At 40.2% G+C, this 23,365-nt stretch overlaps 2 protein-coding genes across 9 annotated transcripts in view; one reads left to right on the top strand and one right to left on the bottom strand.

The window, feature by feature from the left end:
* LOC102301272 (chloride channel protein 2) overlaps positions 1–5,342 on the top strand; it is a 177,711-nt gene extending 172,369 nt beyond the window's left edge. For all 8 annotated transcript variants that reach the window (XM_014338738.2, XM_042227328.1, XM_014338739.2 and 5 more), the window contains one exon: positions 243–5,342. In XM_014338738.2, coding sequence (XP_014194224.1) covers positions 243–437 — 195 coding nt within the window. In that variant the 3' untranslated portion in view covers positions 438–5,342. The remainder of the gene's footprint in view (positions 1–242) is intronic.
* Positions 5,343–7,099: 1,757 nt separating this feature from the next.
* Positions 7,100–15,481, bottom strand: LOC102303280 (heat shock protein beta-7-like). Its single transcript, XM_005938314.3, has 3 exons — positions 15,123–15,481; positions 10,498–10,658; positions 7,100–8,524 (listed from the first exon to the last, which is right to left on the bottom strand). The coding sequence occupies exons 1-3, from the start codon at positions 15,367–15,369 to the stop codon at positions 8,333–8,335; spliced, it is 600 nt and encodes a 199-aa protein (XP_005938376.3). The 5' UTR covers positions 15,370–15,481; the 3' UTR covers positions 7,100–8,332.
* Between the last annotated feature and the right edge of the window lie 7,884 nt (positions 15,482–23,365).

Below are 23,365 nucleotides of genomic sequence, written 5' to 3'. Positions count from 1 at the left end.
TCCCCACTGTTGCCACTTTTGGTATGGCTCTCTAATGTTTAAGGATCTTTACTTTATGATATACTAAAGTCTCCTTACAGGACTATAGTGATGACCTGCTGATAAATAATAAAATTGCTGTTGAATTGAGTATAGTAGTGCTGTCCAGATTGTTGAAACTGGGAGCCTTAAATTGCGCTGTGAAGTTCTGGTCACACACACTTCCTGCTTCCATTCTAACTACCTTATCTTTCTTCAACCAGCTCCGTAAAGCAATTGAGGGCTCAGTGACTGTGAAAGGTGTAAAGGTGCGCCCCCCTCTGGCCAGTTTCCGGGACAGCGGCACAAGCAGCAGCGAGAACGAAACCACCGAGCTCCACAAGCTGTGGGACCGCCACAAGAGCATGTCGCTGCCACGCGAAAGCACCCCCTCCGAGTCCGAAGAGAAGTCCCAGTAAGGGAAAAGGTGATGAGGAAGAAGAGGAGGAGGAGGAAGATGAAGCATTGAGGTCTTTAATCACTCAAAGCTACAAACATGCAAAAATCCTCAGGGCTCAGGATCAACAGGCCAGCTTCCTCTTCATCTCTCGCCTCATCTGCTCCTCTCCCTCCTTCTCCGCTAACTTCCGTTCTTCCCGGACCACCCAGTGCTTTCTCCAGGAGCCTTGCACTGACCCAGAGAGACACTCCACCAGAGGAGTGGAACAAAACCTGTGCCCTGCTCTCCATTTACCCTTGGGAACCCACAGCAGAGCCAGTGTGGATTAGGGTTACCGAGACTGGGTTAAAATGAAAAGGGATTCTTTCTTTTTTTTCTCTCTCTCTTTTTTTTAGCAGACATTGTTTAGCTTGTGTGTCTTTTGATTTGGGATCAAAGTTTCAACCTGCAGATGTAATCCTTTGAATGAGTCTTCCACTTAAGGTAGAGAAATTCAGCAGTGGTGACAAGGAAGACTACTGTAATGTGTGCATGTGTCTTTTGAAAGCGTGTGTGAGTGAAATGAGACAATGGGTGTGCGCATGAAGAGGGAGGTAGCAAAACGACTATATCCTACAGGATTTTTCTTTTTAATTATTACGTCTCAAGAACACATGTTAGACTTTGTTTTCCTCATTTATCTGAATGATCAGGTGGTCTGGGTTTGACTGGAATTGGCCATTTCTTTATAAATTACACTGCAGTTTGTCCAGTAGTGGACTCATAAGGGGAGAGATGCCTTAGCTTTTCTGTGTTTTCTTATTTCCATTGCCCCTCTTTACCTCTTCACTTCGAGTCTTAATGGTCAGGTTGAGAGCAGAGCCTATGCAAGCAGACTTGCCTGTTGGCAGTGACTGAGGCACCTGTAGCCCTTTTCATAACGTCCTTTCATGCTGTAGCCGCAGCCTTCACACGCACATAGAAACACACACCAACATTTTAACGGCGATGCACTCGGCGAGTCAAGGTTTTCTGCTTATCTAAATATAGCTTTTAATAAGTGTTCTAGAGAGGGTTGGGGCGGATGGAGAGGGCAGGAAGCAAGTGAGGGAGGGAGGAAGAGCATGGAGCAAATGGATGGCTGAAAGAATGAAGCCGTCATTACCTAACCAGCTGCTCTGTGCTCTCTCATCAATCTGCCTTTGAGTGCCATGTAAGTTTGTATCAGAGACATAACCCCAACAGATAAATGGCGGGGTGGTTCACAGGGTGAGGCGCACAGTGCAAGAGTGCCCAATGATGACGTGCGGGCATGTGGGAACCATGACCAACATTAGTAGTAACATTATTTATTAGAAAGCATTAAAGAAAATCTATAAGTGACCAGCAGAGAGCATTCACAGATTTAGTTTAATCATTCATTCCAGTTAATTTACCAGTCCCATCACCAACTTCATCACCACTGGAGAAACTTCCGAGTACTCGTCAGCTTACCTGATTCAAATTTGGCTGATCTCAACTTCAAGGTTATCTTCTCGGGCACCACTGGACCGTTTTCAGTTCATATAGATTACCATGCCCAAGAAGATGGTTCATTGACTTGAGACCTGCCGAACTTTAAAACGAGTTAGTTTGATCACACCTTGTGTTAAACCAGAAACCTGATGCGTCAATGTTTTAACTGCAGCGGGGTTTCTGTCATGACAGATAACGATAAATTACTTTGAGTTTAATAATTCATGTCTGCCATAATGCTCCAGGCTCGGCTGCTCATCAACAGTAAAACACTGATCTGGTTTGCGTAGCGTCTAACCATCTTTTCCCTATATTTGTTACTTATTTTTGACTACTGACAAACACATCTTTTAAAGACACGCTCCTTTTTTTTTTTTTTTTACTGACACTACTTCCTGCAGAATTGGCCCTGAATGCCTTAAAAATGCACTCACACACAGATACACACATATCCCTCCAAGTTCACTTCTGTGTGCGATGTGTTGCATGGATTTTAGTTTATCGGGTCGTGTCTTGTCTTGCTGCACCCAACCCCCCCCCCATAAATTGAAAACGCACACAGTGACATAGCAGCATGCCTTTGCATGAGAGAGAGTGCATGTGGGGGGGAGTTTTCTATGAACATAACGTACCAAAAAAACCCCAAAAAAAGTCAAAAGCTTGACAGGAATGAATATGGATGGAGTGAATGAGGTTTGTCATCATGTGCCTGTGATTTTTGTTCTCTTCGATGGCATCTTCCACTCATCCAGCGAGCTTTATTCAGCCCCTGATTTTAACCCGGGATGGGGGGGGATTTTTGGGTTAGCACATTTCTACTTAAAGATTAATATATTTAATTTCATTCCTGTAATATAAAATCATTATTGAATGTCTTAACCAGTCATGACTTGTTGGAAGGAAATTTGGGGCTTGTTTTATATTTGTCGCATTATGTTGATTTTTAAAGTTAAAGTTTCTTTTTGTTTTTTTCCTTTTTTCTAATGCAAATTTTAACGTGATGTTGGATATATTTGTATTATTATAGACTTTTTTGTCCTTTTTTTGTAAAATGCAAATAACACTAACTGGGGGACTCCCGATGGCGGGAAAAATGGAAGAAATGTAATCACGAAGCCATGAGACGTTAATGTGGAAGCGACCAGCATGCGGTCCACTGTTGACATGTTCATTTCACAAGTGCCTCCTCTTCTTTAACAGCGGGAATAAGCAATCGATACTTGGGGTGTGTGTGTGTGCGTGTACACAACCAGAGAACCTGCTCTGTACACACAAACAGACACGCAAATACAGTATGGGAGTGGGGTGGGTGAGGTTTCAGAGCATGCGAGTGCACTTATCTCCATGGAACCTGCCCCAACACCCCCATTACAGCTCACCCGAGTGGGGGGGACAAGTGACCGACATCCACTGATTTGGTTCTTTTCATTTGTTTGTGCTTTTCATCGATTTTCATTATTCCAGCTCCTGCCGCAGCCTTCCTTGTTTCCGCCGACATTTTCACTGCGTTTCATCTCATTTTGCTAGCAAGCGGACCCAGGCCCAGCTACATGCATATTTATTAGCCAGTGCTAATCAGAGTACAAGTAGTACTTTTCTTTTTTCTCCCCTCCTCATTTTGTGTTTTGTTTTTTTTATGGTTGATCTATTTGTGGTTAATCAATTTGTGCAATAACAGTGGTTCATCTCATTTTGTAACCCAGTTTGAATCAATGGCGTGAATGCGGTATAACCTTATTTTTGTAAAGAAACCTGAAAAGTGTAAAAACATGTATGTGTAGGCAGAGAAGCTACTCTCACACGGGAGCTACTGTGTGATGAAGCGACGATGGAATTAGGGGGTTGTAACAATCCTGAAACCGACACAAAAATCCAGAATCTTCCATGTTCATGTACCATGATGCCACTGTGGAGCGGTTAACTTTTTAACATGCACTGAGTCACCGGGGACTTATCTATGTTTGGGTTTGGTTTCGTTTTAGCCACATGCTAAAAAAAGTAAAAGTTAAAAAGTTCCATTTCAAATGAGGCATTGAGGAATTGCCACTACAGTGTTTTCTAAAAAAACGTTTGCATTTGGGTGTTTCAAACAGGCAATAAGCTTTAAAAGAGGTGGATGTTAACCTAACCCTACATGATTCACCAGTGACCTGTGGATGTTGATGCCTGGTTAAAGGTGACTGCTGTAACATTAGGCATGAGAATAATGGACTTTTTGCTTTGGAGAACAAATAATGGTTTAAAGCAAAGGTTTCCCAGAAGCTGCCATGAAAGCTCACTAGAATCTGTGTTGAAATATTAAACTGTTCACACCTTTAGGTCTTAAAAGGAAAATGGGTTTTACACCTTATTTGGTTTTTGGGAAACCTTTACCTTAAACATTAGCTGCCACTGACATACAAGCGCCTACCCCAGATTTTCCCTGATAAAACAGGCTCCTGGGAAAGTTTTATTATAAGCCCCTCTGTCCTCTCCTTCAGTCTGAGAGGCTTTGATAAGACCCCAATCCCCCATCAGCTGATGAGGGTAATCTTTTATCCACTCCTAAGGGACTGTAAATACTGGAGGCCTCCACTACGGCAAACCCCCGAGGGCCAAACCAGACCGAGCTGAACAAGATCCAGAGCTATTTTTCACACCGAAAAAAAAGAAACATTGTTTTTGTATATCAGTGATGAATAAATGAGATTTTAACAAACATGGCGATTTGTTGCAGACTTCTTTCTTTTTTCTGTCTTCTTTAATTTCTGCAGCTGCACTTCTTTGCTGTCTGCTCTCTTTCCTCCCTTCAGGAGCAGCTGGAAGGCACCTGGAGTGTTGTTTTTGTCTTTGACTAATACTCCCAGTGGGGAGGCATACACACAGCAATGCCACTACGGTGTTCAATATGGTTCAGTCTGTCCCAAATCTTTTTAAAGCTCTGAGAGTTACAGGCTTCACGCTGCTTTGTCCAAACCCCTTTTGGTCAGCGGAGAGGTCTTCTAAGAACACTCACCTCCTGTCCTATGCACGCTTCTGTTCTAAAATCCAAACAATCACAGTCTACTTCATATTAATAGCCTCTCGTGGAGGAAAGAAACTTTTTATAATCCATATTAACATATTTTTGTTTGTCTCTACTAGCAACTTCAACACAAGAGCCAGAGTGAACTGAAGCTCTAGTACTTATAGCATTATAGAAAAACAGATTTCATTAACAGTATTAATGTAATCTGACAGCATCTGGTTTAAACAGAAAAACATGGAAAATTGTTTTCTCTGTGGTAGGGTCACAACAGGTCACTCTAAGGAGGGATTGGCATAAAAATCCAATTACTGCACATGAAAGACAGACATAGTTTTCAGGGTCTGACAACGATCCTTAAACCTGAATTGTTTCTGATGGTCAGCAGGGGGTAAATCTTGTGGCTTCAAAGAGAAAATCTATGGGGAAAAAACAACCTTTCATCTTACTTGATCTTTAGTAACGCTTTTCTGATGACTTTAGCGTTCTCTATTATTGAACAAAGAATTTTGATTCATAAATTATGATCATTAGTGTTAAGAAGGCCATTAAATCAGGTTTTTCTTTAAGGGCAACTGGTTTCAAAGAGCTGAGATGTCAGTGTAGAATGCTCAGATCAAAACTCCCAAAATGAGGCTTTGCAGTAACCACAGTGGCGCTGTGACTGTCCATCTTTTATATACAGTCTGTGGTTATGGCTCCGAGACTTCCTGTCTTTGAAGTTTAGTAACCAAAAAAGGAGAGAGGTCGTCCACCAATGGAAGGCACAGAACAAAGTCTCAGGTGGTGATGTCCATCTTTTATATACAGTCTGTGTCCTTTGACCATTGCTGCATTCACTCACGGATGGACACGAGATGGGCACAAAGATTAAGAAGGATTGTGTGCCTGGTAGACATTTATAAGAGCAGATCTGTCCGTTGCAGCGTTTTAACTACGCTGCATTTCCATTTCCACTGTTTTAGATAAGGGACGTGAAAAGGCTCCCTCAAAAGAAATGCCAATGATCTGGTCTTCCTTCTCAACACCGCTGCTGTAGAACTGTAAACACGACATATCCAATGACATTAAAGTGGGTCAAGTGAGTCTGTTCCAGCACCGCAGCTCTAAACTGAACTAACAGCCTTCTGACTCTGCTCTTCCAGCGGGAGTCTTTGTTGCAACAGTTGGCACCATAATGAACAGACAGTACGCACTTTTGTGCTTTCCTGCCCTCTCCTTCTGCTGCTTCCACATTCACAATTTGAAAACATACACACACACACACACACACACACACACACACACACACACATCGTTTCTTTCTTCATTGTGTTGTTTTGGTGTGAAAGAGAGGGGAGCATCTGGACTGTAATGGGTGGGGAGTTCTGTGCTAAAAGCTTAATGAGCTAAACGAGTTCATCGGTTAGGTAGGCTGCAGCTCTGTTCCTCACTGAGTTTAAAGTCTGACACTCAGAACTTCTCCAGGGAGACTTGGGCTTGTTTACATGCGTGCATGTTTATGGAGATCATTTCATGCATTTTTTTTAACCCCAAATAATCTGAAATGCATTGACTGCAGCTGTAACAGAGAGACAGAGTTGAAAGAATAAAGTAAACTACCCAATGTTTCCTTTCATGATGAAACACCAGCGAATGGGGTAAAAAGCACTTGGGCAAAGTGCCATACATTCATGCTGACAAGGCAGATGTTCAAAAAAAGTCTTCTTGTAAGTTTTTATAGTGTGGGAACTTCCAAACTTTTTAAAACTGACTGATATCATTGATGGTATGACATGCAGTCATCCATGCTATGTTTTTTGTGGATCATCACTATCAATATCATCCAAAGCACAGTGGAAGCATTTACTGCTTCCACTGTACTAAAAGTGAATGTAACGAGTGTTGGCAAGCATGCTTAAATGAGCACGAACAAGTTGATATGTTGTTTTTAAAATTCAATGTAAATTAAGTGTTTTGTTCTCCTGCCCTTTGTTTGACTTCAAAACAGATTCTACAACAGACCAACTATTAAAGTAGACCTGCTGGTGATGGTTAGGTTTGTGGGTCAGGGATCTATGTAACCTCAAAGTTTTCTAAGACGTGTGTGTGCAGATTGCAGGTAGAGAATCTGAGCGAGACTGTGAGGTTGTTCTGAGAGCTGACGCTGCTTACAGTCAAGAAGGGAGACGCAGTGAGCACCACTCTGCACCATCTGTTTGCTCTCTGATCAGTGACAGACAAACCAACAACCATTAGACATTTTTGCACAAACACATATTTATTCCACGTCTAAGAAAAGACCCGATTTTGATACAAATTGGACAACAAAGATCTGCTTTAGTTAAACAGAATACGTTTAATTTACTCAATTAACATGGAAACACAGATTAGTTGAATCGTCTAAAAACAAGGATTCCTGAAATCAACCATGAAGGTTTTGAACAGTTTACAACATTTTTAGAACAAACACCTTCAAACCAGTTTGAAACTTTACATCAGCAAATAATAATTCAATAAATCTGTCATATTTTACTGCAAAAAATTGTTCCAGAGAAATAAATTTCCAGAGTAAAACCAGCAGGTTTAGCAGAATAGCAGCACAGTCCCCCGTCTTCGTTTTGACAGGATACAGAGGGCCTCAGCATTGAGCTGGAGGTCACATGTGTTTTGGAAGCATTATGAGATCAGTACACGCCTCAGTGATGCCTATGAAACTGAGTTGAAGTGTAAAAATACAAAAGGTGCACAGCTGGACTGATCAAAGAGAGGAGCTGAGTGCTCTGTCAGACTCATGTGAGCCAGATGATGGTGCAGGTCTGAAAGTACTGTCTCATCATCCTCCACTGCTATTAGCAGCGTGTCTATTCACTGCGCTTCAGCAAAACAACACAAAGATGAGCTTTACATTTTATATCATCCAGTTTTGCTTTGTTTTTTTTTCTGGTTTTTGTGATTAAAAACAACACTGGGAAAACAAGAGTTGCTTTATTTGACTAATTACCACACGCCTGATAACAATGGGCTTCCCTGGGCTTTTAGTTCCTGCAGCACCTGAACGTTCCTGAAGGGTTTGGAGACTTTTGTTTGGAAAGTAATGTAAGAAAACATGATGTCAACATGAACTTAATAATCTGCCTGATACATTTTTGGGATTGTTAATCCATTGTGGAGTGTTTAGCCTGATCATCCTGGTAGAGGGGTTGAGACAGTGAGAGATTTACTGGAAGCAAATGATGTGATTGCAAGCGAAAAGAGGAAGTGGTGGTGCCACGTTGTGCTTATACTATAAATAATGATTAATTAGTTACTCATTTATATAAATATTCAGTGCACATGGCCACACAATTTGCATAAGATATAAACAACACTATAAAGTTATAAAAGATCATTTAAAACTATGGGAGAAACCACGAGACACACTATGTGCGCACAGGTCAGAGGTCAGCCCCAGTGTTGTAGACTGGGATACCCAGGTGCTCGTTCCCAGTGAGTGCTGATTTCCGGCGAACTCTCACCACCAGGGTACCATCAGGGTTAAGGGTCCCACTGACTGACAGGGGGTCCATATCCTCAGGGAACAGGGACTTATGGGTGAACGTGTCACTGATGCTGCCATCATCCAAAACCTGAAGGATGGAGATGAAAAGTCAAACAAGGGATTGACCAGCTGGGAATGAAAAGGAAGAAAGGGCACAGAAAAGTGAGAAGAGCAACAAGGCCAGGGAAGGTGCTGGGGTGCAAAAAGAAGGTGAGAAGCAGTGAAAGAGATGGAGGCAAGGAGTGCTGCACTGCTCAGCTGGTGAAGAACAAGCGGGGGGAAAGAGAGGCAGAGGAAAATGAGCACTGACTGCTGCTCTCTGAAGATGCTTTTTCACTGTTATAGGGCTTCGAGGCAGGTTGAACGCTTGTGGATTTTTGCCAATTTGCCTTCTTAACCCTGTTAAAATGATTTTCCTGGACTGCAGCGAAGGCTCTTCCCACTTCTCCTTCTGCTCTCTCACCTTTTAAAAATGATTAACATCAAACTGTGAGGGGAGGCGGAGAGCGAGAAAGCCGCACAGGCACCAAGCTCCAGCTTGTCTGCTGCTCAACAGACCACGTCCGAGTCTGATGTGATGGATATGACAGCGGCCCAGATAATTTTACTATAACACGGTCAGTCATTTTTGATTTACGAGAAGATGCTGTCTTCTCATAAACATTATTATTATTATTTTCAAAATCTTTTTTCTGGCTTAAGAAATTATTTTATGTCTGCTTATGATCCCTCGTGTGATTTAATGTAGCACTGATGGTGAGACACAGATGGAACGGCCAAGCTTTGTTGGTCTAGGTGCATCTCTGCACTCCCACAGTCAGACAACAAAGTATTAACTCCCCACTTTTACAGCCTATACCACCAAGAGAGCACCAAATCAAGATTAACATCTTTTACGTGTTACATATGTGATTTTTTTTCTATTGTGCCTTTAACCATAATACCTTTATAAATGAGATGATACCTTGCTCAGGGGAACCTCATAGTAGCCGTTCGGTGGATTCAATCCCCTGACCTTCCGATTATTGGGCGACCACTCTATTTACTTAACCAACCCTGTCATCCCTGCCACGTTTGACTATCATCAGCTCATCTTTTTTGAGAGTGTGCTACATGTTCCACCTTATACAGCCATGGAAACATAACTACAGGGAATACTTCCACTAGAAGGAATAATCCCTGTCAAATCCTCAAGACCAAACAGCTGCCTTTCACCATTTATTCACCTATACTTGTTCAATGGAAGCAACAACACAAAGTTTAGAATTTCTTCCTGAGACCAGGTTCTCTGAGTTCAGTTGAAGTATCAACAGCTGAAATAGATGCCTGGAGTCCCCTGGTTAAAGTGCTATGCTGGCTCATTATTCTCATGGTAACCATCGAGCTGTTATACCTCTGGCAGGGAAATGTTAAGAAAATGTTTCTGTATAAGGAAGTGTGTATGATTTATTTATTTTTTGTCCCTAATCATAACCAATTAGTGCCTAAACCTATCTGCATAATATAAAGTCTGACTTAATGCATAAATCTAACCAAACAGTGTCATTAAAGGTAAAGTGCAAGCAAAATGGTCCCAGCAGAACTTATTCTTGTCTTATGGTTGAAAGTCATATGATCTCTTCACCCTGTCTGACTCCTGACATTGACATTTGTAAATTATGATGAGGGCTTTCTGACTAAGTCAGAATGGAAGAATATGTTATTGTATTTGTTTTCAGAAACTCACGATAATCCCAAATTATTGGAGTCACTCATGGAAATTAGAAAGCATTCATAATAGTTAAAAAAATTCAAAATATTAATCAGTGATTCAAATGGCAGATGTCATACTTTGTGATCAACAAACAAAACATTGGACATGACTAATGATAATTCATGGCAGCAGCTGATTTGTTTGCAGTGATTTTGTAACAATAACAGCTTTACCCAGACATGAGTGATGCATCCCAGCGGTTCCACAAGTGTGCTCATGCACATTTGCATGCTACAAGAGTTCACAAATACCCTGCTAATTCCCCCTCACTCATTCAGAAATCCCAAAACGCACATACACCTACACACCTTCTGGGCGTGGATGACCACGTGTTGGTTGTAGGCCAGCACCACTACGTCATGTGGCTCAAACTGGCTGACATCAGCTGACATGTAGTAGCTGTCTCCCAGACACCTCACTACACCACCTGTGCTGGTCTGTCCAACTGTTGCAGCGCCCCCCACAGGAGCTGCAGAATAAATGCACAAACATTACAACCGTATAAAGCAATATAGTTAATGCTCACGGAAATGTATCACAGACAAAATGTAGAAAAGTCCATCAACATGTTAACGTTATGAAATATTTATATTTGTAAGACATTTGTTTTTGCTGAAAATATTGTGTTGTGTCTAAAAAATAAAGTCAGCTCCAGATTGCAGTTATGGTCTGTATTTGTATAGCGCCTTACTAGTCCCTAAGGACCCCAAAGCGCTTTACACAATACACAATCATCCACCCATTCACGCACACAGTGTAGCCACAGCCGCCCTGGGGCGCACTGACAGAGGCGAGGCTGCTGGACACTGGCGCCACCGGGCCCTCTGACCACCACCAGTAGGCCTCTAATAGCCTCTTGAGGCTGAGTCCCAAAGTGGGTCAATTGCAATGGACACCCACAAAGAAATAGCACAAATAATAGTATTAAAAGTGGATTTATAGAATTTTTAAAACAATCTTGGCCCTCATGGATAGTTTGAACCTTCATGAACATTTTTTTAACTATTTTGAATCTTTTTTTTCCTTCTTTCTTCTTTTTTTCTTCTTTTTAACTTTTTTAGGACTTTGTTAACCCTTCAAAGTTTTTATTACTAAGTAGTGTCACTGAAATTGACATCTTGACTTTGTTTTCTGTGTTTGTGTCTTCAGTAGCATATTTCAATAATATTGAATATAAAAAAAGGCAGCACGGTGGTTAGCACTGTTGCCGCACAGCAAAAAAGGTCCTGAGTTCAATTCCACCATCAAGCCGGGGTCTTTCTGTGTGGAGTTTGCATGCTCTCCCCGTGTTTGTGTGGGTTCCCTCCGGGTACTCCGGCTTCCTCCCAAAGACATGCAGTAAGTGGGGATAGGTCAATTGGTTAATCCAAATTGCCCATAGGTGTAAATGCGGGATTGAATGTGAGCGCGAATGGTTGTCTATCCCTGTGTGTTAGCCCTGCGACAGACTGGCGACCTGTTCAGGGTGTACCCCGCCTTTCGCCCTATGACAACTGGGATAGGCTCCAGCGCCCCCCGCGACCAGAGATGGGCAGTAACGCATTACTGTAATCTGATTACTTTTTTCAGGTAACGAGTAAAGTAAGGGATTACTATTGCAAAAACGGTAATTAGATTACCGTTACTTTCCCGTAGGAACGCTGCGTTACTGCGTTACTAAAACCATGATTTTTTTTTGCCAGAATGTCTCATGACAGTGACGTAAGCGAGCGCGACATTCGTGACAACAGCTGTGTGCACACCTGCACCAGGGCAAACCTCTGCCTATGCTACTCCTACTTTACAGGTGAAAATAGAGCAACAGGACCGCTAGTCTTTGATTTTATTTATTTTCTGCTGTGTTTTACTTGCATCTATTTGAAAGAGTGAGTGTAAACACACAAGAAAAATTATTTTATGTGCTGGAATGTGCAGAAAATAGCTTTAAATATTAAACAAATTTCTTCCAGTCAGAGAATGTTGCATATAATTAAATGTTTGCTTGATGCATAAAGTTAAAAGATTAAAACTAATAAAACAAGTTTTAAAAAGAGACTTTTGATTTGATTACAATTTGTATGATGGATTATGCAGAAAAAGTAGAATTGGGCTGAAAGATCTATCACTTTATCACCTATTCAGGTTGTAAATCGTGTTTTTAAAAAGTAACTAAGTAACTAAGTAATTAATTACTTTTGTAAATAAGTAATCAGTAAAGTAACGGGATTACTTTTTGGGGGAAGTAATCGGTAATTAGTTACTGATTACTTTTTTCAAATAACTTGACCAACACTGCCCGCGACCCTGAAAAGGATAAGCGAATGGATGGATGGATAAAAAAGGCATACAAATAATATGTCTATTCTTAACATAGTTCTGTAAGCAAGGTGCAAAGCTAGCAAGCTAGCTAATGCATAACGTAGCACTTCCATCTCTCCTCTAAATAGAAGAACTCTTGGCTCCTGAAAAACAAGATGGTGATTATCATGAAGCTGAACCAGGGCCTTCAAAGTGCAGAGTTAACAACCAATGGTGCCTCTATTTTCCGTATACAGTCTATGTTTTCAGCCTAATTTAATAAGATGTTATTGAGTCAGTGCACTGTGTTTATTTACAAAGTCCACAGACTGGATTATTCGGAATTACTTATGGCACTAGTTCGTTTCTAACATGAGACTGAGAGTAACTGTTAAGCTTCCTTGAGAGGCACTGTCATTAAGAAATTAGAAAAAATGTTAAATGAAGTCATTTAATTCAATCTTGTATTTTTAAAACAAAATATGCACAGTAAACACAAATTATTAGTTAATTTATGAGTTCTAAACAGTTTACTTAAACTACTGTGCATTTCAATGTGCCTCATCTATTAGTTTGACACTGAACGTTTTAGCTCCCCATACAGAGTCCTGAGTCTCAGTTGTTTGGGTTGTTTCCAGATTTTAAACCACAACCTGTGCACTTAGAGGCCTGTGGACGTCCGACAGGGACAGACTGAAGGGTCAGCCTGGGCCGTCAGTGTGTTTTACTGCTAGTCAGAAATAAACAATGTTTTGGTAAAGAAGAGACACAACAGGGCAAGAATTGCTTTCATTTTATTTCCACCTTCAGTCTCCATCAGTTCTCAGGTAGCTCATGAGAAACTGAAAATATTCCTATTCAGTGAAATAAAATTTTTAGTCCGGTTATTGATTTTGCTTTAATCTGCCTGTGGGATCATAAACCTTTTATTATTTCTGGTCGTTACAGCTCTGTGCCCTGTGCAGCATAACTCATTTAACACGTCATGATAAGTCTATATCTGCACTCCACCTTTGCTGTAATAATTTTCAACTTGCTATTAAATGCACTGCATTTATACAGCTCTTTTCCAGCCTTATTGACCACTCAGAGTTACTTCTTTATGTTGTCTGGCAGACGATGTCTGGAGCCATGTGCACTCTCACAGCTAAGGCTGGTTGCTGTTTTTCAGGTCTTTTTTTATTCATTTAATCTAGAACAGTAACATGGATTACTAAGACCTCTTTTCCTGCTTATGTGCAAAATAAAGAAAAGAGCTACGACTTACCATCACGGTACTCGTGAGCAACTGCTCGAAAACAGCTAATGTGGAGCACGATGAAGCTAAGATGACCTTTTTTGTGCACTTTTGTCACACATAATAACAGCAAATTAAATCACATTGATCAGATCAAAGAATACACAAACCCTAAGACCTTTTGATCAATAATCTTTTATTGGCTGCTGACCCTTTGCTAAGCCCCTTCACTGAACAGTGACTCAAACCATAGCAGGTCTTCAGGCTTGTGATTTTTGTTCTTGCTGAAGGATCACAAAAAATAAAAATACATGTTTTTATGTCTTTATGAAACTAAAAACAGAAGCAGAAATGTGTAAGTTATGCATTTCTGTGTCTTTATGTGCGCCAGTGTAGATCAATCCAAATATTGATAGTATCGATACAAACATTGGCATCATATCGATACTGGTGTGATAGGATCCATACTTAATTTCTATCCTCTAACAACAGAAGCTGACCCAAAGTGCATTAGAGACAAGCACATTTATATTCCAGCTCTCCAAACAAACAGCTTCAAAATACATGAAAAGCTGAAAGATGTGTTTTGTTGTATTAGCTAATTACTGTGGAAAGTAAAAATCACAATGTGGTAATTAGAAGTGTTCAGAATTTGCAATTTAACGACGATTAATCTGATAAGTCATAGCACTTAGCTTTCCCCTGATCTTATAGGTTAAAAGTATCGGTAACCTACTGATATCAGCATTACTGGCCCTTGGTATTGACTGAATAGCAAAATTTGCAATATTTCATGGTCAAAAATGCACAAAATTACACAGGAACATTTTCTTTTTGCAGTATTTTGTGGCCAAAAACATTGTAAAAGTTTAGCTAGCTATAAGTTGGCATGACTAACTCCTGAGGTAATTAATGACTTCCAGTGCTCTGAGCTATAGAGTTGTTCCTCACTGTTGTAACTGCACAGGGATGCAAACATAGACATATAAATCATGGATGTAGCTTCTGGGTCAGAAAAACCAAGCAAGTGCAGAAGTGCCTTAAACCTGCATTCTCTGCGAAAGGCCACCAGATGGCAAAAGCTGTGGTTGCAAAAACACCTCCAGTCCTAGAAGTCTGTGGAAAAATAGCTTTTTGACTTGACCGCTACGAACACTTTTCTGATGAGTTTATAAGCTCAGTTGTTCATTTCTGGGCATGTTCAATACAGTTATACTATGTTTAAGAAAAAGTATTATCTTTTGTGCAGTATTTTTGGCTAACTAAGTGTTTATAGCTTCCTTATTCGAATATTAGGTAAGAAGATGTTGAAAAAAGTGTTTTAATTTTAAATTTAGAAAAGAAAAGCCCTGTGTGAAGAAACCCAGAAAAATGCAGATGTAGCATATATTAACCTATACTGACACAAGAGTTCCTTACTATCATGCCCATAGAAGGGTCTGCTGTGCCTTCTGAATGGGGCCAGACAGTTTGGTCCTCCAGGGCCTTCCTCTCCAAACAGACTGGAATGATCGGCGTAGTCGAGAAAAGGCTCAAGAATTGTTTCCAGTGAATCAGATGATCCACCCAGAGACCCCTCTGTGCAGTAAGAGCTAGACGTGCTGTAGCGTGCTGACGAGCGGTACGATGAGGAAGCTCTGCGGCTTGAAGATGTCAGCGATGCCATAGTGAGGGACCCGCACAGTGCCAAAACACAGTCCGACTCTTCGAACAACCAGGCTTCAGAAAACAAGATTGTGTTTCAAATACAAGGCTCTACTGACAAAATACAGCAGAAGCAGTGGGCAATCAAAGCTACTCTCCAGCCAGAGGTCCTTGCTGTGGGCTTTTATAAAGCACTGGTGCATTGTGGGTCAGTGGAGCACACTGTGGACTTTACTGTACTGTATCTCTCCTGTGGCCATAAATGGCATTTTGTTTGACCACTGGGGCCAAGAATGTAACGGACAAACTGATAAGGAGTAGAGACCCTTTCTTATTCACACACACACACACACACACACACACACACACACACACACACACACACACACACACACACATAGGGCAGAGATAAGTAAAGAGGACCTCTTGGAGATGCTTCTGGCATGTAGTCAGAAATAGCAAAGTGATGGACTGACCCCACACGTGATGCAAGCACTTTATCAATAACGCATGAACAAATTGGCCATTGAAATCCTTCTAAACTGCTAATGGAATAAAAGATACTTTAAGATGTGTAACGGGGAGTGTTTTCCCCCAGAGAACACATTTCAGAACAAAAGTTAAAGGTTGTTGTTTTTTACCTTTTTCCCTCCAGAAGAGCCAGTGTAAATGCAGGCCCTGTTGACCTTTTCCATTCCCCCTCTAAAAGCTTTAATTGTAATGACATTTGCCTTCTGATGATACAGTCGCCCTCCAAACAGTGCCACACATCAACAATGACATTCAAGAGCGTCACATTAATATGTTTTATGGTATGTTTGTTTGTGCATTTTTCATCCGAGGATGTGAAAAATGACATTCAGCAGCATGTCATTTTGCCCTTCGGGCTAACACCAGCCTCAGTCGGAGCAGGGACACAATCATGTACAACCTATAAACCTGAAACAATCCAGTTAATACAAGCAGCATACATCAACATGACAGTCCCAATTTGTGCTCTCAGGTGAAACACTTGTATCCGTCCTTGTATAAAATATTATGCATTAATAAATCCTCTGTTTTTCTTTTAAAGAGACTTTTCAGAGCTTTTCAAACATCTTAATTATATGAGCTAAAAATGCACAAAACACACAAAATGGACAAACATTGAAAAATGTAGAAACTCAGTCGTGTGTCTTTCAGCATCTCACACTCAGCGGTAGAGGGGTTCATCTGTCCTGCTCCACCCCCACAGCGGTCCACTGTCTCCACTGGGAATAGTTTTAGTCTCTTGTGGCACATTATGGTCTCTGGAGCCAGAACATAGAGTCTCTGCTGACCTCTAACAGATGGTGTATCTTAGCTGCAACATGGATGATGGGATAAAAATGGTCAACTGGTGTTAATGAGGTAGAAGGCTAGAAATAGCAGCTGCTGTAAATTAAATCTTAAACTGTAGAAATTTTTCAAATTCGGCTGGAAACATGTTTAAAATCATCAATTACATTCAAATATAACACCTAACAAAAAGCAACAGGCAAGGATGGGACTGTCTGGCCCTCTTTTGGTCCAGACTGAAATATTTCATATTTCACTGATGAATTAATTGTTCCATGGAACTGCGTGGTTTCCAGCCATCAGACTTTGGTACTGATGCCTTCAAGCACACTCACTTTGTGTTCCTACCTGGTGGGTTTGAAAAAACAGACACACACAGTTTAAGCTTGGCTTTCTCGAGAATGAGCACACGCACTAAAAGAAGAAATTGATCTGTCACTTGCTACAATCATGGCGTGTGTGTTGGTGTCTTTCCAGTGTGACTTGTGCTCGCACTTTCTGTAACTTGGCACGCACACAGTGCAGGTGGTTTGGAGGCACAAATGTGCAGTCAGGCTGGTCCGTGGTATATCGCTGCAGGAGCAAAGATTTCTATTCACAGAGAGAGATTACTGCAGATGTCACAGGCTGGTAATGGCTGGACCCAGAAAGCAGACCCAAACAACTGAAATTAAGCTTAAATGGTTTATTTAAACAAATGGAGCTGGTATATGTACAGTGAAGACGTTTAATAGCAAAGCGTGGCGGACTGCTGGAATGTGGAAGAGGAGAGAGAGTTTTAGGTTCAAGGTTCTTTATTTGTCACATGCATAGTTATACAAGTATAACACACGGTGAAATGAAACCTGACACGCTCCTCGACTCATGCAAAAGGGTGGGGGGGATAGCATGCATGCAGGTGAATTCTGTACATTAAGTGAATTAAATTAATGATGATTAGCAGTGACTGGCAGGCTCAGAGTGTGACTGAAGAGCATTCTTACTTAAGAGGTGACAGTTAAAGGCTGAGGCAGGCAGTCTGACTTCTGTGAGTCATGTGGTGAGCAGTGGAGAGTGGGTTGGCAGGTAAGTACTGATATCCACTTTGTCTTGATGGGGGAAACAGCTAAACCAGGCAAATGCCAAAGCAGAGGACAGAGTATTTACAAAAACAAGACATCGCCACAGCCAGAGCCAAAAAATGATTTCCAGTATTTGCCAAAGACTGATTGGTCATATTTAAACTGCTGCAGATAACTTGTTGGCCTATAGTCTGTGATACGTATGTCAAATATGTCTCTCATGAATCATAAAAAGTATTTTTGAGCCACAAACAACATTCCTGTCACAAGGCAGAAGCTGCAATCAGTTTGTGGCAAAATGACTTTTATATAACCTTTATTTATCCAGCTATAAAGTCTCAAAGGACTGGATTGAATATAATGTAGCTACAATAACACTGAGTCATAATGACACTTGCAGAATAGGTACATTTACCAAAATAAACAAAGATATTACACGTAAAAGACAAAGAAAAAAAAAGAGAACAGAAATCTCTTTCTGGCACAATACTGACCCTTAAGTACACAGTTTTGATAATGATAACAGACTGCAGGTGTGTAACAGCCAGCCTGAGGAAATGTGATTGGTGGTTAGGCAGGAGTCCGCCCACATCTCCACCGGAAAGCACAAAGACAAGAAAAACAGCTCCACCACAGCTTGTCCCAATCCTAACAGGAAAAGACCAAACATTCAGCAGAATTAGGGCAGATTTTTGTTGCATTGTAACGTAGCGATTACTGGGCTGTGCAAACATCACAGTTTACACCAGGGGTAGGCAGCCTTTCTGATGATGAGTGCCATCTCAAATTTCCTCAGCAGTCAATGTGCCATATGATTGTATTAGCAATAAATGTAATAACGCTCTATATTAACAGTTACGCACTATATAGAACGACTTTATAGAATTATATTTGTTCACAGATGTTGGCAGCTATCAGTGAATAGTTATCAGCTATTTTGAAACAAAAAAAGACTTTTTATCCATAACAAGAACAGCAAATGAAATACAACAGAAAATGCAAAAATGCTATTTATGGTCTTCTCACAACAATGATATGAAAAATAAACTGGGCCAATATGGCATGTTTGTTAATACAGAGATACACATGTTAATGTGATCTCTCCTCTCCCACTCAGAGACACAGGTCTCCGAGTGTCCAGCATTCAGACGGCTGCCTGAGGACACTCTTCGTGTGAGAGAAAATCTGCTCACACAGATATGTAGAGCCAAATTACTTTGACTAGAGACCGGCCCACCAGGTATTATAGGGAAAGCCATAAAGCCTTTGGATGAAAACAAACGCTGTTGTGACAGTGATGTGCACTGTTCATCACCTGTTCAGCTCTGATGATTCAGTAAGGACATCTCCTGGTTTCATCTTCATGTTTCCCTCTCACCACATATCCAAACCGATATCATGACCAGCAGTTTTTATAGCTGTGGCTCCAGTGAACATCAGCTGATACTAGAAATTAATATTAAATCAATTCTAACAACAGCTGACCAAGCTTAAACGTGAAAAAACGTGAAACGTGAAACGTTTTAGACAAATTTCCACTGCTCTGTGATGAACAAGAAAGATTTTTCTGATTTGGATTCTAATAAGTTACACCATGACACTAAAGGTGATGTCATTAACTTCCTGTTTGTTTTGCTTTTAACTGGATGTGAGAGTTCAATCTGACCAGGAAACTGAGAGCACTGCACACTTCAATTTTCAAATCAATGTTTTTATACAGCGCCAAATCACACCAACAGTCGCCTCAAGGGACTTTATATTGTAATGTAGACCCTACAATAATATATACAAAGAAAAACTCAACCCAGATGATTCCCCCTCCCCATGAGCAAGCACTTTGGCAACAGTGGGAAGGAAAAACTCCCTTTTAACAGGAAGAAACTTGTTATATGGTAACCACTTATATGGTAACAGCCTGGAAACACAATGTAGCCACGTATTTAGGAATAGTTTGACCCTTATTTGGAAAAGTAGAGCCTGATATAATGAAAATGCTTACTGGGGGGATAGATAATTTCTGATATATTACAGATTATTTTCCAACCTGGAGAGTCACCCCTGGTGGTAAGTACAAAAATGCAGGTTTAAATAACAAGTGCGTTGGCTTCATTTATTAGTGGGACTTTTGGCATTACTGATTTTAAATTATAAAAATTATACAAAATACAATTACAGTACCTAAATTCATGGCATTGCTGACCAGCTCTACAAGCTGGAGGGTTCTGTATGGGTTTCTGAATTTTAGGTTAATTGAAATATTTAATGTCGAAGATAAATTAAATTCAAGTACAGCTCTACAGCAGGTCTTCTATTAATATTCTGGATTTATATTGTCACAGTTTTCAGAATTCAAACTTTCTGTATTTGAATTTTCTTTAAGTCTTGACCCAGATACTACTGGATATGTTCAGCTCACAGCCTGAGCTGGAGCCATTCAAGCCCAAGTCTCATAATCAGATTTCTCACTCTATGGCAGAGGTCTGATCTGTTCATGGCTGCCTGAGCTGGGAAGATCAGATGTGGTTCCACTCTGTTTCACAGCCTTGACAAGATGAGATTTGTATCATGAAGAAGTCTTTTTTATTTTTTGAGTGTGTCATTTTTTTTCCTCGGCCCTGGTGTCAACTGTATTTTTCTGTTTTGAAAAACAGATGTAAAGCTAATCTAAAATACTCTGTAGTGCAGGTACAAGGATAAAAAAAACATGGGACTTTGCACATCTTTGTAGGTTAGTATTATATGACATATTAATACTGTGCACTACTGAGAAACATTTGCATCATTAAAAGGAATGTGAGGCTGAGAGCTGATCTCCTGTCATACTGAATTATCTTTCTAGGTCAGAAAGATGTGTTTTGCCTCTTCAGAGGAATGCAATGGATACATTACACTGCCATCTGATAAATGATGTGCCTGACTCACACCGAGCTTTTCTTTTTGTCTTGGAGAGAACCTCGTGCTCTGCTTTTTAACCCAGACAAAAAAAGATGATCAGAGAAAAAAACGCCTCCAAGGTGAGGAGCAAACAAATATTCCACTGGAAATAAGAGGGTAAATATGAGTGAAAATGATCCTTCTTCTTGCTATTCTGAAGTCAGAATGGGATGAAAGAGATATATTTCAACAAGACGGTAGCTGCAGACAGTAGGAGCCTAGTAGGAGTAAGGTTAATGAAATAATACATGCTTCTCATTTGAATGTAATCTGAATGCTTACTGATCTGACGGTCTTTGGTCCGGGAACATTTGGCCATGGGACTGTCACAAACATCTGCAGGTTATTAACATCTGCATTCTTCTCGAGTAATCACTACACCTGTCAACTGTTGTGTTGCCTTCTCTAAGCTCACTTCTCAACCAACTTAGTGATATATACTCACATTTTATTAGTATATTTATACTGCTTTTAATCCCCTACAAGAAAACTGATTGACTCTGTTCGTTTCTGTCTGTGAAGTTTTTAAAATGTTGTACTGAAACAACTTTTGATCAGTCAGGCATTGTTAATGGCAGAACCACAAACAGCTAATCACAGAGTGGCATTAAGACCATAAACTGTATATAAAAGATGGACCTCTCTTTCGAGTGTGAAAAGCTGATGTGGAAGTGCCTCAGGGGCAATTTTTGGGGGTGCTTCAACATTACACCAGGTAACCTGCTGTGTTGAAAACGTGTTTTCCAACAATGTTTTCTACCCTACAATCCGTCCTGCTCTGTAGTAAAATCAGCGACATTTGACCGTCCTGTTGCTCCCATTGAAATGTATACAGCCTATTTAAAATCTAAAACTTTAAATTGTCCGTAGCCTGCTGTTGTTACCACTGTCCTGTTTGAAATGGATACTAACTAGCTAACTGACTGAATGCCCATTAACCTTATAACTCCGTTGTTGTTGTGTGTGTGTGTGTGTGTGTGTGTGTGTGTGTGTGTGTGTGTGTGTGTGTGTGTGTGTGTGTGTGTGTGTGTGTGTGTACAGAGAGACAGCCAGGTTCATAATGGATATAAGGAAGTTTTTTCAAAAAAAGGAGCCACATTCAGGTAAAAGTGTAAAATCAAATGATCCGTCAATCAAGAATAATGTTGGATCAGTGTTTCAATGTTTATCTTTTATTAGATGTTCATGTGGTTTGGTTATTTGCCTTTTGGTTGAAAGTACACTGAGAGAGGACTTTTCATTAGTGATCTTAATAGTATTTTTTTCATATTAATGTAAATTTTCATCTAATTGAATACAATCTAGTTGTGTATGATTGTCAGTCCAAAGAGGGAGAGAGGAAAGAGGGGAACGTGAGGAGAAAGTACAAGGTCAGGAAGAACCAGGTAAGAAAACAGACAGGGAACAGTGACAGGCAAAACAGAAACTGTTAAACTGACAAAGAGAAAAAACCTGATTTTACTCACACAATCAGGAAGTTGTGTTCTCCCTATATTAAAGCTGCTATACAGAATCTGCAAAACAAACTGGGTTGAAACATTTTTGACCCTCTAACAACATTCCAACATAACATTATAATGGATTGGGGAGATTAAAATTCATGATATATTTTTATGTGGTTCAGCCACAACTTTACTAAAACCTCAGCCAGTAATGGGTAGGCCAACTTTTGGACCGTCCAGTTGTCTGTATGACTGCCGCATCAGAAAGTGCCAAACAGCCCTGGTGGAGTGAGGAGCTGCAAAGAGAAGCAGATGCTCTGTTTATATTCTAAAAATGTTTTAAGCTTGTTTGTTTCAAAGATTCTGTACTGCAGCTTTACCGGTAAATGTTTTCCAAAATCACACATACACTTACCTTATCAGTGTTTCTCAAACTTTTTACAGTGTGTACCACCTGAGAAAATGTCAAGCTCTCCCAAGTACCAAACATGAAACTCATAAATGTTACAACACAAAATTAGTATTATTAAATTAGTCAAATTAGTGTCTGCAGTAAAGATTTTTTCATACATTGTATACATTCTACCACAGGCAAAGTTGCCTCCATTTTTATATTTTTTTATTAGTATTTTGTAATAATTTATTTGTAATAAGTTATTCTGTTTTGGGAGTATTTTTTATGTAACTGTATTATATTATACATACTCATTAAAATTGAATCTCTGTCCAAAAAATGCACTCAGTTTACTTTTTACTCACCATGAGCATCATTCATTATTCTCCCGCAGTAATTAAGGTTAGGATATGTATTTCTTTTATTCTAATCCATTCTTGTTTTGCAGCATTTAAATAAACTTTATCAGATTTGATGGTTTTGTTACAGACTTTTCAAAATTTGGGGATTAAATTGTGTTAAAATGTACAGTGACAAAAACAGTGATGTTATGTTTTGTGACGAGGATCCAGGCACAGAGAGACTTGATGAATTTAAGAATCTTATGATTTAATAAAGAAATTTGCAGTCTTGCACAGAGATGGTAAAATTATAATGACTGATAACAGAGATGAAGACAACAGATGTGGAAGACAGGGAGGAACAGGGGTTTAAATGCACCAAGGAGACAGTCAGAGAGAACTTGGGACAACTGGAGACATTTAAGGATGCAGGGACTGACAGAGACAGGGAAGAAGTCTCAACCTGACGTGTAAAGTTTATTTTGCCTGGCTGGGCAGCTCTCTGGGTACTCAGCACCCCCAAAGCTCT

The sequence above is a fragment of the Haplochromis burtoni genome, unplaced genomic scaffold (genome assembly GCF_018398535.1).
Source record: "Haplochromis burtoni strain Fernald_Lab_line unplaced genomic scaffold, NCSU_Asbu1 Contig_255, whole genome shotgun sequence".
NCBI lineage: Eukaryota > Metazoa > Chordata > Actinopteri > Cichliformes > Cichlidae > Haplochromis > Haplochromis burtoni.
Note: the sequence above shows the minus strand (reverse complement) of the source record. Positions and strands in the feature narration are given on the sequence as shown.